Here is a 15,326-nt window from a genome sequence, read left to right on the forward strand (position 1 = left end):
ATTTTTGACCAATATCGGATCGATACTTTGGCCAAAATGCTCAACTTAACTCCGCCAGCAACAGCCGCCCGCAGCATGCTGCAGGAGAGCAGAAGGCGTGGGGTTGATGTCGGCATTGGCAGATGCTCTAAGTTGCAGTATCAGTATCAGTCATGAAAAAGTTTTATAGCGCCATCCTTAGTTTTTACTGCAGTTCTGTGCCCTTCCTTGTCCCATATTAGCATTAGAACTATTATGTAATAAGGTGCAAAGGATGCTCACATAGTATATCATACGGTTTCTTCAGCAAATAAAAGCCTCCAGGTTTTATTGCTCAGTGTGCATTACTCATTAACTCATTTTGTTATAGACCACATACTTTGGTTTGTTCTGCATATGGAAACACAGCGTCGGTGAAGAGAGCAGTCCAGATTTATGGCTTCATGTGGAGAGCTGCTACTGGTAACATTGAGTACGTGTTAAAACGCTATCGCTGCCGTAAAAGCAAGACAATATCTCTAGCAATCACAGCTTTGTGTCTTTACTAGAATGCAGCGTCAATATATAACATAGAGACTCCTTCAGATTCCAGTCAAACCAGTCTGTATATACAGGAGCTATATATAAATGTTGCTAAACTTTATGACAAATGCCTGCGATGCTAAGTTATGACGACAGAGTCATATTCAGGAGCTGATGATGAACCCAGGGCTAAGTGTGGTTGTTTCTCACAACATGTCTCTGTCCCTCTGTCCAATCAGGGCTCTCTGCTTGTCTTGTCCACACTGTCCTCTCCCACCTCCATGCGGAACCCAAAGGAAAAGCAGTTCTACATGCTGATGCTGGTTTTCTGCCTGGTGTGACCCAACGTCCTGGTGTTCATAAAGTCACTGTGGAGATGTACCTTCAAGAGCTTCGTGAAGCCTAACATGAAGACCATGTTAGGAGCCAGACGACGTGTCAATCATCGAGACGCCCTACGGAGGCAGGCTGATGGTTGTGATGCCTGAAGGCAACATGTTGGGCATTCACCTCAAAGACAAGAGTCTGATCAGAAACAAGAAAAGATGGTCACAGGTACAGCGCACTCATGATTCCAGACTGTACCTTTAAACCGTTTTTATTTAACATACCTTTGGCTAACTTTTAGATTCTTTAAATTTTCTTTAATGACTTTTTTTTTTTCGCTGACTTTTAGCCATTTCTAAAATCACTTTGACTAAGTCCTGGCTAATCCTTAACTCGAACTTTTCTTGAATTAATTTTCCATTATTGTTTAGAGTTCAGTTATCTCTCTGCTAACGTTGGCTATCTGGCTAATCTGGTGGTATTCTTGATTTGAATCTTCTGTTATAGGAATATGAGACTAATTTCTCTAACAGCTGGTTTTTACATAAGTGAACTGTATTTGTCTTTCAGATCATGTATCTGTATTATCTTCTTGGATGGAAAGGCTACATGGCCAAGAACCCTTCTGCGATGCCTGTAAGTGTTTCAGCCACCAGGGGTAACTGGAGGTTAGCAGGCTGCTGATTTTGTTTTTCTGTTTCCTTCATCCAGCGTGAGATGAACCCGAGTACAACCAGTTTGTTTTCCATGAATGGTGAAAGTTTTGTGTTGCCTCACCATGACAATGACCACAAGAGGAAATTCATCTCCGATGAAAACACATACCTCCTGGCCCTAGATGGAGACACTGACTTCCACCCCAAAGCTGTGATCCTGCTGGTTGACAGGTGACAGTTCTCCTTACATTTACTGAAATCGGCTCCAATCCCATATGGGGAGACACACTCCACCACTGAACCACAGAGTGTCTTCCTCTGGGCGACATCCATACGTTCAAACAACTCCCATCAGTCCCTTCAGTTTTCAGCTCCATGTCTGAAAATCTCATGTCATATTCACATGGAGTGGCTTTCAGAGGATACAAGTGTGTTTGCTGCTACAGGGAGAGGATCTCCTCAGAGAATGTGTTGATTAATGTGGTCTTAAAAAAAAGAAAATTGCCAAGCAATCAGAGCCTCGTGCATACCAAATGTTTACACTTCACCAAATATATGTAAGGTTTGAAATTATAACCTTCAGTTGCTCAGTGAAAGCTAATATTCAGACGTGTTTCAGTCACAGTATGAGGGAAGAAAAAATGATAGGAGAGGCAAATTCTAATCATTCTAGTGTCCATTTGTCCATTTGTGTTGGACTGTCACGTCTCTTCATGTCATGTGTTCCTCACCAGGTGAGGATCGATGGCTGTGCACACTGTTACTGCAGCAAGGATGGCGTGTGGAATACAACGCCGCCTCCGACGTATACACTAACTCACCACAGGAGTTTAAAGAGTTTTACAACCAGCGAAGACGCTGGGGACCCTCGACGCTGGCTCACACTCTGGACCTCTTACACAGGTTTGTGAGGGAACAAAATGAGGGAACAAAACTACTGAACCCTGTGGCCTCCCACAATACTGTCTCATCATCACTGCAACAAAAATACCAATCTACAAAGTCAACATTCCATCACAGTATGTTACATGTTCTCCTCGTCGTGGTTTGTTGCAGCGGTAAAGAGACGGTGAAGAAGAACACATCCATCTCTACGTTCTACATTTTCTACCAGATGTTTGCAGTTTGTTCTTCAATTCTTGGACCAGCATCTGTGACTCTCATGATTGCTGGTAAGTTTAAGTAAATTGGCCTGATGACCATATTGTTCTATATCCTCTATTGCTTTCTTTCCTTATCAGACAGAGGAGCCAGGCCACGGCTTTCCAACAAACTGCAGTAACTGCATTCACGACCTACTAAAGTTGAACAATGCGGCGGTGATATGCTATAAGCTACAGGATTACTTCTTATGGAATTCGTATAAAGAACTTCTCACAGAATTTTCCACTAGATTTTATCTTATCACGAACACAAGGACTGCTACGCTGCTAAAATTACTTTTGGACTTCCCTGCAACAAATAATCATTTATGACACTACATTCCACTTATCTTACATCTCAGAGAGATGTGAGGCTGCCGCAGTCTTCTGTCCGTTGATAGCACAAGACAGTTTCCAACAATGCACATCTTTTATAGCGATACCAGGTGACACCATCTGAAGAAGACGGTTCGGTAAATGGCATCACGATGAGGTTTTATTACTATTATTCTGAGAAGATTAAAAAAGAACTACACAAAAAAGAGGCATTAATGTGTTTTACAATTCCAATTTTGACAAATCTCAGCTGCACAACGAGTTCCTAGCGAACCCTTGTCCCTAAAACAAGGTTAAAAAAAACTCTTGTCCTTAAAACAAGGTTTTAGGAATTTGTGTATTAAAAGGAAAATATATTAAACTTTATAATCCGTCAGCAGTGTTCCCACATTTAGACTCCTACATAGTACTGGAGCAGCTTTGCCCAGAGTGCAATAAATTCTGCTGATTTGCATTCAAATGGAACTTATGCTACACTTTGTCATAACGGTGAAAGTGAAAAGGTGTTTGTTGGATTCATTGCTGGAGCCGATGTATTATTGTAAAATTCAGTTAACTTTAATCTAACTTCCACATTAGAATCTATGGCCTGCGTTAACAAAGATCTGCTGCTGGGATATGAAAGTAAAGTCACTATACACTTTTAAGTTAGCCAATAAACTTAGCATTAGCCGAAATAAAATGTTTGGCTAATGCTAATTTAGGCCAAACAAACTTTCATGGGGGAAAAAAAGTAAGCCAAAAAATACTGAAAACTACAGCAATAATTCAGCTTAGAGTGAGACAAGTATCATCAACATTCAGCTGTGGCTGTAAAACGTTTTGTTTTTAAATATCACAAATTGTTCTTACCTCTCTTTTTTTTTGGTTGTCCGTTTTCTCCTTAGATTCAAACTTCGCAACAAAAAATATAGTGACGTGTGCGACGATTTGGTGGCAATGCTGACGGACACTCTGAACACACACCTCAATGGAGAAAGACCAGAGGATGTCCTGACCAGCGGTCAGCTGGAGGAGTTAGAATACTCACTAACGGAGCAGGTACTGCAGTAAAAACCTAAACGCACCAGGTGAGTTCAATCTATGGTTTCCTTTTAAGTGATTCAGACGTCTTTCAGGCTCGCCGCATCCTGAAGACCAGCAAAATGAATAAACTGGAGAAGAGGGTCATAACAGCCATTGAGAAAACACTCACTGCCCCCCTGGTGCCGAGGCTTGAGGAGGTAGGATGTGGAGTGGAGTGTAACCCTGTCCCTGTGTACAGGTTAATAGATGTCAAGGGTCAAGGGTCACAGGACTTGAAGTGTCTGCAAAACTGTGGCTGTGATTGTGAACAAATTGTCATTTTATTTTATTTATTTTTATATTTTGTCATTTGTTCGAACAAACTCTCAACATTGTGCTTTGTGTGTAAAAGGGTGAGCAAGATTTCTGGGACAAATTGATCAAGCGCTACCTCAAGCCCATTGTTAACACTGAAGCCCACGAAGAGGAGGTGACCAGAGAACTGAAGTCACTGCGCAACAAGGTCAGTTTGACGCTGACTGTGAAACTATGATGTGAAACTGACCCGATAATTATGATAAATGACATGTAAAAGACATACAATAAAAATGCTTTTAGATTTTTATAACGCCATTTATTGCGGAAATGCCGACATTGCAGAGAAAAGGCAGAAGTATAATGATAAATTTAATTTGACAAGTTTGAGCGGCCGATATAAATAGAGAAGCGGGCCACATCTGGCCCCCGGGCTGTAGTTTGCCCCAGCCGTCCGCAACAAGATCCGCAGTTTGAACGTAGCCTTAGTTTCTCTGCCTGTTTTTCTCAAATGACCATAGACTGGGCCACATTGAAAATGGGCCTTGACCTAATATGGACCATGGGTCACTATTTAAATAGACCTAGTTTTAGTTTTTTTAAAAAAACAATATTTGATTCATTTTTTGTTAAATCAATAAAAAGACAAGTATAAAAAGTGTATTTCTGTCTGTCTGTAGGTCGTCTTCCTATATTTCATCATCAACGTCCTGTGGGTGGTCGCGACCTTCTTCCTGCAGGCCATTGGGAACGATGTCATAAGCATCAAGATCCCAAAATTCTTCCCCAACGGAACTCAGTCTGGAGAGTACCTGAAGGTCTTACTACACGCGATGGATCAGTGTGATCTGTGACACATTCAATCGTCTGTGACCGTTAGCTACGGCTAGCTCACAGGTCAGCACTGTAAACCGTGCATTTGTGTTGACAGGTGGAGCCTCTCAGTCTGATGTTCCTCTTGTCTTTTGCCGTCCTTCTCCTCATCCAGTTCCTGGCGATGCTCTATCACAGGTGTGTGTACAAACACACACCTTCTTTTCAGTTATTTTCAAACGCGTTTTTGAAAAATAATTTTGCCTTTTTGTTCACAGGATCTACACTCTGATCCATGTGGTGTCCTATCGCAGCGCAGAGAAAAACTACAGAGCGAGAGAAGATGTAAGTCATGGTCACAGTCCTCGACATTAACAGATAAAAAAAAAATACCATCAATCTGAAAAACATGAGCACACGTTCATCAGCGTATTGAAAACATCGCCTCTGCAGAACATCGCTTCTGTCTGTCGACTTTTTATTATGATTTCCCCGAAATTCTCATCAACCCTTATCAGCTCGTCTTGTCACCTTCTGACCTTTGAGCGTTTGAGGAAGGGGGTTTGGGGAACGACAGCTTCAGGACGACGACGATGATGCACATTAATTATGGAGGATAGATAAACAGATTTTGGCAGCGTGTCACCTATAAAAATTAAATGATCAGCAGGATCCCTGCCAACACCACGTAAGTGGCTGCAGATAGTGCGCCTGAGCAAGGTAGTTATTAAAGCAAATGACTGATTATACAGCACAGCATCAAAGACGAGGCAAGGTGACGTGTGGGGAAGGGGAGGGCGAAAGGGCAATAAAAGAAAGCAATAAGCAAAACTGCACATACAGCAGTAAAGTTGTGTTTATTATGGCGGTGGTGTCACACGACCAGCAGGTGGATGAGGAGGTGTGTGTTCTGAAGACAGACAGGCTGTCTGTCTGTCATCATCAGGTGTGTCACACAACCTTGACCTCCACATGGTGGGATTATTTAATCTGACCCCAGACTCAGGTTAATTGTTTTGCAGATGTTTGTGTATCACCACCAGACAGATGGACGACCTCATCGTCCTAACATCCTGTGGATGCATTTGAAATAAAGACAGATATAATAGTCAAATCAATACAGGTGAAAATAAAAATAGTAATATTTAAAAAAGGAAAATATAATCAACAAACGCTAGCCAAAGTTTTCCACAAGGCTAAAATGTAGTCAAGGGTTTGGTGCAAAACATTTAAAAATATACCAGCTAAAAACATTTTTTTGCGTAATCGTTTTCAAATGTGGTGCAAAAAAAAGCTAAATTATATTTTAGATTATTTTTCCTTTTTTTTCTATTTTCTCCCCATTACAAATCATGATTGTATTTCATATTGAAATATTAAAATAACACGACTTAAAATGGATACAATCCTCATCAGACAGTACAAGCTGCTGAAGATTATGTCATTTTGTGAATAAATTTGTTTTGATTTTGTACTTTAGGACAAAGAGGAGGAGGAGGAGGGCATGGTTATGGAGAACATCATCACTTTAACCTCTGATGACCTGTGACAACCAGTTCTAACCAGAGCCGAAACAAGAAAAAAGGCAACATACATCTGGGTGTATAAATACAAATGTGCTTTTCAATGAAAAGAAAATTAAAAAAATAATAATAATAATTAATAAAAGCTAAAAAAAGTTTAGTGTGATATTAAAATTAACTTAACCAGGCAAGAGATGTTTTTGTTGTTTACATCTACACCATGTAACTGCTAGAACAATACTGTATATAATAAATCTTTGTAGTTACTGTATAACTCAAGGCCAACAAACCATTTATTTATACATTTTATTTGAAACTAAATGCTTGTCTTCATATAAAGGTTTTATGATTCAACTTATGTTTAGCCATGTTAGCAGCAGCAGCTAACCATGCTAAAGCTAACGTGAAGATTGAAGAGACATTTCTAACTGTAATTTAGTTTATTTAAATCACTAGTTATAGTTTATTGAAGTTGAAAACATAAGTAAAAATTAACTTCCCACTTAGGAACTTTTATTTCTGTATTTGTCGGAATCAAGACAGAAAACCCTGGTTTGTTTAGGAGACTTTCTACCTGCACTTAATGTAATAGCGACAGAGTAATAAATATGTAAAAATGCACTTATATTTGTATTACACCACATAATGTTCCAAGTATACCACTGGACCAAACCACAGGTGATTTACTCTAAACTTAGAGACCCATCTGTGTAAAAGGAGTTGCAGCTGAAATGTTGGCCATAAAACCCACAGAAATGTGTAAATGTGTGTCACATCATTTCACACAACACAAACGACCTGAGTTGACCTTTCTTTAATGAACAAGTCGTTTCATTCAAACGAATGGAAGCAGAAGACACAGATATTTAACAGAGGCAATTGCAAAGCAATCATCCAAAATATTTTTCAGGAGGGGGGTGTTGTTGGGGGTGGGGGGTGCGAGAGGTTTCTGTCGAGGGCGAACTGCACAACTGTAAAGGTGAACATCCATTAAAACACCATTTTCCGTGAGAGTGGAGCAGAAACACGGTGCCTCATATCACGGGCTAAAGTTCACCTTCAGGATGATACACGCTCAAAAAGTCACCCGTTGTAGTTGGAAGTTCCACATCACACATTAACTCGACTCCGACTCTGAACCAGAGTCAGAGTCGGTTTATCGCTAATATTTCCCAAATGCCCAAAAAAAAAGGGGCAACATTTGTAGCTAAACCTTAACGTACGGAATGTACGGAACGTTTAACTTCATATTGACATGTGACAGAAGCGTTACCGGCCCGTTTTCAACTCTTTAAATAACATAATACCAGTTGTTGCTTAATTATTAATAACTAGATTTCGCAAGTTTTTCATGAGGTATTTCATCTAAAGAAACATGTGGCGTCCAGCGGTACTGCGTTCATATATGGCACACAGACGACCAGATAAATGTGGCTTCGTGAAAACACGTTTTGATATAATTATTATTCCCCTACAAGTGCACGATAGCCTACAACCCCTTTCTCCATATATGTTTCCACTTGCCACATTTTAAAGCAACATCACTGTCGGCCAATGAGAAAAACTGCGGGCTCTGACGAGCCGGAATCAGTTTCACCAGTCCACAGCTTCTCACACTTCAGTGGTCGAAGGCTTGGCTGAAGCTACGTTTCTGTCCACCTCTGTTGTTAAACGACCGACCGCCTCTGCCACCACGACCACGACCACCACCGCCGCCGCCAAAGGACCCGCTGCCAAAGCGCCCCCTTCCTCCTCTGAAACCTCCTCCTCTCCTGTCCCCACGCTGACCGCCTCCAAAACCTCCGCCGCGGTTTGGCTTCTCCTCCAGGTCTGGGAGTTCTGTGGCGACGGTGAACTGCCAACGACGACCGTCCTTCCAGTTCTCCTGTTGGAGATAAGAGCAGAGGTTGAGAAACTTTTAAACACAACTAGGACAATTTGTTTGTTTGTTTGTTTTTACTAATTTAACTCTGAAAAAAGCTTAAAAGTGAATCATTTTGCTGTTCTCCTCACCTGAGCCTCTTTGACCTTGTCAACTGGGATGTCAAAACACACGCCCTGTTGGGAACGACAAAAATCATACTGTGAATAAATACCACAACAGAAACTCTGTCACTTCAAAAATATTGATATCCATTCATCGCCAATAAACAAACACTCGTGTCCACGTCAGCTTCAGGAAACCACGCTGACGTGTGAACGCACCTTTCTGCCTTTGAGGAAAGTCATTCTGTGGATGTGGTTCTCAAACGCTTCGCCCAGTTGCTCCTTGATGGTCTTCCAGGCGTAGCCCAGATTGTGCATCTCCTGAGAACACTCCAACTGTATGGTGGTGTAACCCTAGGAACAAGAGGAGAAGGTGAGGAGGAATACAGGTTATAAATCACCTAAAAACAGGAACAGATGTCAGGTGGGAAACTGGGCAACCAAGAGCTGCAACGCTTCCTGGCTAATCATGTTACTGGTTTGTTTGTTGTTGCCCCCAGGGCAACAGGGCAGCACAGCTGCAGTGTTGTGATTAACACTGTGGGACAGTAGACAATGGTTTGTCCTTGTGCATGAATTAAAACAAAAAAACAATGCAATATTTTTAACACATCCCATCGCTGGACAAGTCTATCTTTTGATGCAGTGCAATGCAATATTTAACACATCCCATCACTGGACAAGTCTATCTTTTGATGCAGTGGTTCCCAAAGTAAGGGGCGGGGGCCCTCAGGGTGGTGTTAACTATGTATGGGTTGGTTCAACATGAAAGGGTTTTAAAAGAGGCACAAAGTGCAGTGGAAAACTGCAAGCCAAATTTTTGAAGAATGGATGGTTTCAATTAGAATTAAATGTTTTCAATGTTTCTGGGCCCTAAACTCACAGCATCTGAGTACAGCAGGGACCTCTGCTCCAAACTCGTGGCTCCTGAAATGTGAGCCAGAGCCGCGGCCAAGGCGTCGAGGGCTCCTCTCTCATCAATCAGCTTCTGGGCCGAATCTCTGAAGTATCCGATGGCCGTGACTGGAACAGAGTCCAGAAACCTGAACACAGCCAAGAGACACAGTTAAAAACTGCCAAAGACACTGGTTCATACGATACCGTCACACATTATGAACAACAATGACGAACATTAAATAAAGTAAATGAATAAATAAAGCCATAGACACCGCCCACCTGACAGCGTCCTTGCTGGATGACTTGATGATGTCATTGGCTGTTGGAACACCAACTCTCCTGAATGTAATTCCCTGCATGGACAAAGGTGTTAATGGTCATTGTAAGGGTATTTTAAGACCCTCCTCCCTCCACTTCATGTCATTTTATAATTCCAGACTCATTATTCCCGTGTCCCTGCTCTGAACTAAAACATCAGGAACATCTCCTCCTCACGTACCGATTTGTTTTCCACATAGCGCAGCTGGTCCTCTTCTTTCCTCTGGTAAAAACAGATGCAGACTCCGGTCCTGCCTGCCCGACCTGTACGACCTGAACGATGGATGTAGGACTCCACATCCTGACAGACACACAGGGGACAGACAAATTGTTATTGGCTTAAATTTAAAGCTGTTAAAAATGGGCATTTTACTACATTATTTAGTATTGATACATTTGAAATCATATCAAAGTCATTAATTTACTGTGTTTTAATATGCAAGTTGTACAGTTTGGATTGACTGATGGAATTATCGTGCACCTTGGGTGGAGAACACTGGACCACCAGGTCGACCTCAGGGATGTCTAATCCACGGGCTGCCACGTTGGTGGCCACGAGAACTTCAAACAGACCGTTTCTGAAACCCTTCAGTGTGATTTCTCTCTGCTTCTGAGGAATATCTCCGTGGAGGGACTGTGTGCTCTGTGGATTCACAAACAGGAGACAGTTAAACTGTAATCTTCTCCAACAGCAGACATGAAAACAAACAGCATTTGCCCCTGAGAGGACCCTTTTTTGCAATTTAGCTTCTATGGATAAAACAACTTCGTACTGATGTATTTAAAGAGTACAGAAGACACTTAAGATATCATTTTCATGTGCCTCGGTTTAATACAAGTTGCGAATAAAAGGATTGCTAATAAACACACATGGAAACATAGGTTAGGACATTAGCTCACATACAGAGCTCGTGTGAGTGATTGAACTCGTGTGAGTGTGCATGTATGTGTGACCTCACCTGTTTGATGGATGCATTCAAGGCCAGCTCGTTGGCTTCTTTCTTCGTCTCACAAAACACGATGGTTCTGCCGTGTCTGCCGCTGTAAACCTGGATGACGTCGCCGATCACGGCGGCGCGCTGTGACCAGTGGCAAGCGATGGCCAGATGCTTGAAGAACAGGGGAGAGATGAACGCTTGAATTGAATCCTCATAAATTTTCCTTTATTAAACAGGCGTTCCAACAACTTATTTTGACAAAAAATGCGTGAAAATAGATTTTAATTAAATAAATTATTTAAATGGATATTCATAAAAACTCATTTTCTTTTTAGACCTGTATCAAATGGACTACAACCTGGTTGTTTACAACTTCTTGCCTAGACGAGAAGATCAGACTGGCATTAGCCAACTGAAACAGCAGAGGGCACTGTAAACTATGGTATTAACTTAAACAGCAGAGGGCACTGTAAACTATGGAATTATTTTGAATTATTCCAGCATTAAAGACAACATCTAACCTATTTTCAAGTATTTTAAAAGTCTGCAAAAAAAACATCAGCTCAATGTTGTCTTCAAAGTATTATAACACTTAGGAAAAAAAACATCAGGTCAATGTTGTCTTCACACAAAAATTTAGTGGTGCAAGTATTGCAAGACTGCATACTACAACAGATATTACCTTCTTTATGAGTACTTTGTACTCAGTCAGCTGGTAAACAAATGGCCTAAAACAACTGTAAAATAATTTTGTTTTCCACACGACAACTTACTTCCACAGTTGTTGCTGCTTTTTGTGTTTTCTTGCCAATCAGGTCGATGTGTTTGCACTCGGGCCTCATGTACTTCTTTGCCACATCATAAACCCAGGGAGGGCAGGTGGCTGAAAACAGCAGAGTCTGAGGATTGGACTCACCATCTGAAGAAGAAGAAACAAAAACACATCAAAGGAAAGCTCAAATTTGATCCTATCTCAATTTTATCCTTCACATAATAAAAAAAACAATTGTTTGCAGAAACAAATTTTATTTTAAAAAAAACAATTGTTTGCAGAAACTATTTTTATTTTTACAGCAGACAGAATTGTACCTTTTTTGTACGATAAGGCCAGAATCTCTTCAACCTGTTCGGCAAATCCCATGTCTAACATTTGGTCCACTTCATCCAGAACAACGTGTTTGAGTTTGGTCAGGTCAAGTTTGTTGTTCTGGATGTGGTCCTTGATACGACCCGGGGTTCCAACCAGGATATCGATGCCGTTGCGAATAAAATCGACTGGAGAGAAGAGGGAGAATAGGTGTTATTAATACTAAAGAGGAAGAAAACAAAACTAAAAAATGTTTTTTTAAGACTCACCCTGAGGGTTGTACGATGTGCCTCCATAGAAACAGGTGATGGCCAGCTTCTTGGCAATGTCTTTGAAGTCCTTAGCAACCTGGATGGCCAACTCCCTGGTCGGAGCCAACACCAGAACCTACAGACAGACGTGGGGTTTACTAAATTACAACCCTGCTGTAAAAATATTGGAAACATGGAAACGGTCTTTGTTTTCATAGATCCAGAAAGTCTTGGAATCTTTTCATTGGGGTAAATCTCATTAGTCACTGGGTAGCTATGGAATAATCATGACTAATCGTAATTAATCATGATTATTAATGATTAACTGAGATAAATCAACATCCCAAATACGGAAAAAAGAAAAATCTGTCAATATTGACACCCCCAGTTTTTTCTAATTTCTTCCACAAATACATACATGATGTATCACTAACCTTCATTAACCTGTTTTATAATGACATTTGTTGAACGTTTACAGAATTTTTTTTAAAATTAAGCTATCTGTATAATACATTTTCACAAATTAAATTTAAAGGAAGTCTCCTTTTTTTCTTTAAGCAATCAGCCAAATCTGTACGCCGGTGTCTACCTTGGGGGCTCTGCCTCTGACTGGCGCCACTGATTCTTTCTGGAGCTTCTCCACCAGGGGGATGGCGAAGGAGAACGTCTTCCCGGTTCCTGTTCGGGCTTGGCCAATCACATCCTCTCCATCATAAACATGATTAAAAGCTTTCACCTGAATATCAAACAGGTAAGAGACTCCCCGAGCTGAGACACACAGTGAGGAGGGAGAGGAAGTGAAATGACAGGACAAGGAGGGAGACAGAAACCTGAGGGTGAGTTTGTTATTCAGCACAGAGCTGCGCCCTGAGGAGAAAAAACAAAACAAAAAAAAACCACACACGACTGCAGTACATCTCTCTCTCATATTTCAGAGCATAACACCAGCTACTAGTTCTTAATTACAAACACACACTGTGTCAACACCATGAATGTCAACTAATATTAAACACTGGCAAAAAATGCAAATGTACCTTTGAGTTTAGTGATGGTGAAGGGAGAAATCCTGAAGTTGGAGAAATCGCCTTCCTTTTGCTCTGGAGTCAACTCCTAAACACAGAAGACAATGTTTCAGGTGAAACGTCCAGTTCACGTCCGGTTTCCTAACAGAACTCTTCAACCATTTCAAGACTACATTCCCTGGACATACCGGTTCTTTCTCGCTGTCACTGGCCGACTCGTCACTCGACTGGGCTGGTGTCTGCATGGGCGTCTGTACAGGGGTGGTTGTGTTGGAATGTCCATTAACTGCTGCCTCTTTGTCTGCTTTCTTTTGCACCTTCTTCTCCCCAAGAGTGGAAAAAATGACAACATTATTGAGAGTAAAATAATCCCTGTCAAATAAGGTAACCAACCGTTCTTATGAAGCTCTAACTGAACATTTGAAATAATGAGACTTACATCTATGTCTCCTTCACTGCTCTTCTTTTTCTTCTTCTTAGGTGTCTCAATGTCGTTGCTGTTTCCATTCAGATCTGTGGCCTCGTCTGTGTGGCCGTTCATTTGGTCCGCTGCCAGCTTGTCTTTTTTCTTTTTCTTCTTAGGTGCTGGAGGTTCACAGTCTGGATCCTCTTCCTCCTGCTGCTGCTCCTCCTCCTCTTCCTCCTTCTCCTCCTCCAACTGCACCTTCATCTTCTTCAATTTCTTGCCCTCTTTGGTCTTGATCTATATTCATGTTTTATTAGAATGAACAAAACACTTTAACCCTCAGGCGGCAGTCACTCAACTTACTGTAACATTGAGTTCAACAATTAAAATTCAAATTTAATTTAACATTTTTTTCTTAATGACTATGATTGGTCACTCATTAAAACTTGTTTTTGTTGGCACAGAAAGTTAGTAGTCATAAACAATCAATAAACTTACATCGTGTTGGAAATATAAATAAAAGGCAATAAACAGTACAGTATATATTTGCTAAAACATGTCTCAACTGCGATATTGATGACTGAAATTCAACTATATCATGCTATATGCTATTTTGCCGCTAGGTGTTGCTCAATCCCACACCGTAAAACTTCGAAGGCAACCGTCCCATAAATTTAAATGTTACGTCAAATACTGATGAAATCTTTAATTATTTTCAAAATTGAGTGTCACAACTAGTAACACTAAAAAATATATTGGGTTGTATTGTATTTTTTCATGTACTGTATTATGTATTCTTATTAAGCACACCAAACACAATAGGGGTGTAAATCACAAAAGAACAATAGAACTCACAATATGTATTACCATAATAATAAAAGTAAAGGTTTTTACCGTTTACTGAACTAGAGCCTCAGACTACAGTGGCGTAACTCATTTTGAACTTTTTTTTTCAATATACTCAGTGCTGACACATTGTAAAAAGTTACGTTTCCTCGATAAAAAGGAACGTCAAGGTTTCACAAATCGAGCCTGTTGTTTGGTTAAGAAAAAGCAAATGAAATGTAAATGTCTAAAATAAACGGCAACTAAATCGTACTCTCGGATTTACTCTTGAGTTTAAAAGGCTGGTTACAGCTGGGCTACGTCACTTAGTTGCGCCCACATGTGTGCACACTTCAACATGTGGAACACGATTCTCGGGGCGTGCACATTCGCAGCTGGTACATCCATACAGTTTACAGATCAGTACAGTCACACGTGGATGGAACACGTGACCATCAGCTAACCAAACTAAAGTACGCACATGCTAACAGTATTCATGTAATTTAAACACATTTTCTTACTACAAATAGGTCTTACATAAATGCCTAAAAGAAAAACGCCTATCAATGAACACGGACATCTTAATGTTCTACAAAACAGAAACTGTTTTTCTATTTTTTAATTATTAGTTAGCTAGCTAGCTAGCAAATTAGCCAGTTAAAGCCACATGTTGTCAAACATGTTAAAACGCATCGCGGTCAGAGCTGAGCTTTTTTTCAGCGTTTCTCTTGAGAAATAAGCTGCTACACTCACCTTTACAGGTTTGGCCTCGATGACAGTGTCTACTTCTTCCTCCATAGTTTGATCTTTGTTGTCAATAATGACTTTTGATGGCATTTTCTTTCTCGATGGAACCCTTCAGCGTAGACACAGAGGCACTCCTCGGGCACGCGGGTGAAAAGGAACGCGCAGAGGCGGAGCGTGGAGCCTTGTTCTCATGTAGATGTAGAAATAGAAAGGATAGAAGCGAGGCTGCCG

The 15,326-nt window shown here is 40.8% G+C and overlaps 2 protein-coding genes across 2 annotated transcripts; one reads left to right on the forward strand and one right to left on the reverse strand.

The window, feature by feature from the left end:
* The first annotated feature begins 36 nt into the window (after positions 1 to 36).
* On the forward strand, positions 37 to 7,614 carry LOC107988566 (chitin synthase chs-2-like). The gene is made up of 15 exons (XM_025055869.1): positions 37 to 108; positions 741 to 836; positions 925 to 1,056; positions 1,399 to 1,464; positions 1,540 to 1,715; positions 1,904 to 1,967; positions 2,158 to 2,387; positions 2,541 to 2,666; positions 3,805 to 4,003; positions 4,081 to 4,185; positions 4,380 to 4,490; positions 4,963 to 5,100; positions 5,214 to 5,293; positions 5,374 to 5,440; positions 6,576 to 7,614. Exons 1-15 carry the CDS (start codon positions 37 to 39, stop codon positions 6,642 to 6,644), a joined length of 1,731 nt encoding a protein of 576 aa, XP_024911637.1. The 3' UTR covers positions 6,645 to 7,614.
* Positions 7,417 to 15,285, reverse strand: ddx21 (DEAD (Asp-Glu-Ala-Asp) box helicase 21). Its single transcript, XM_008310576.3, has 16 exons — positions 15,102 to 15,285; positions 13,557 to 13,820; positions 13,306 to 13,437; positions 13,130 to 13,205; positions 12,685 to 12,863; positions 12,114 to 12,231; positions 11,847 to 12,032; positions 11,531 to 11,676; positions 10,779 to 10,928; positions 10,301 to 10,462; positions 10,001 to 10,120; positions 9,781 to 9,854; positions 9,488 to 9,647; positions 8,824 to 8,958; positions 8,632 to 8,676; positions 7,417 to 8,503 (listed from the first exon to the last, which is right to left on the reverse strand). The coding sequence occupies exons 1-16, from the start codon at positions 15,183 to 15,185 to the stop codon at positions 8,237 to 8,239; spliced, it is 2,298 nt and encodes a 765-aa protein (XP_008308798.1). The 5' UTR covers positions 15,186 to 15,285; the 3' UTR covers positions 7,417 to 8,236.
* Between the last annotated feature and the right edge of the window lie 41 nt (positions 15,286 to 15,326).

The sequence above is a fragment of the Cynoglossus semilaevis genome, chromosome 5 (assembly GCF_000523025.1).
Source record: "Cynoglossus semilaevis isolate Cse_v1.0 chromosome 5, Cse_v1.0, whole genome shotgun sequence".
Taxonomy (NCBI): Eukaryota; Metazoa; Chordata; class Actinopteri; order Pleuronectiformes; family Cynoglossidae; genus Cynoglossus; species Cynoglossus semilaevis.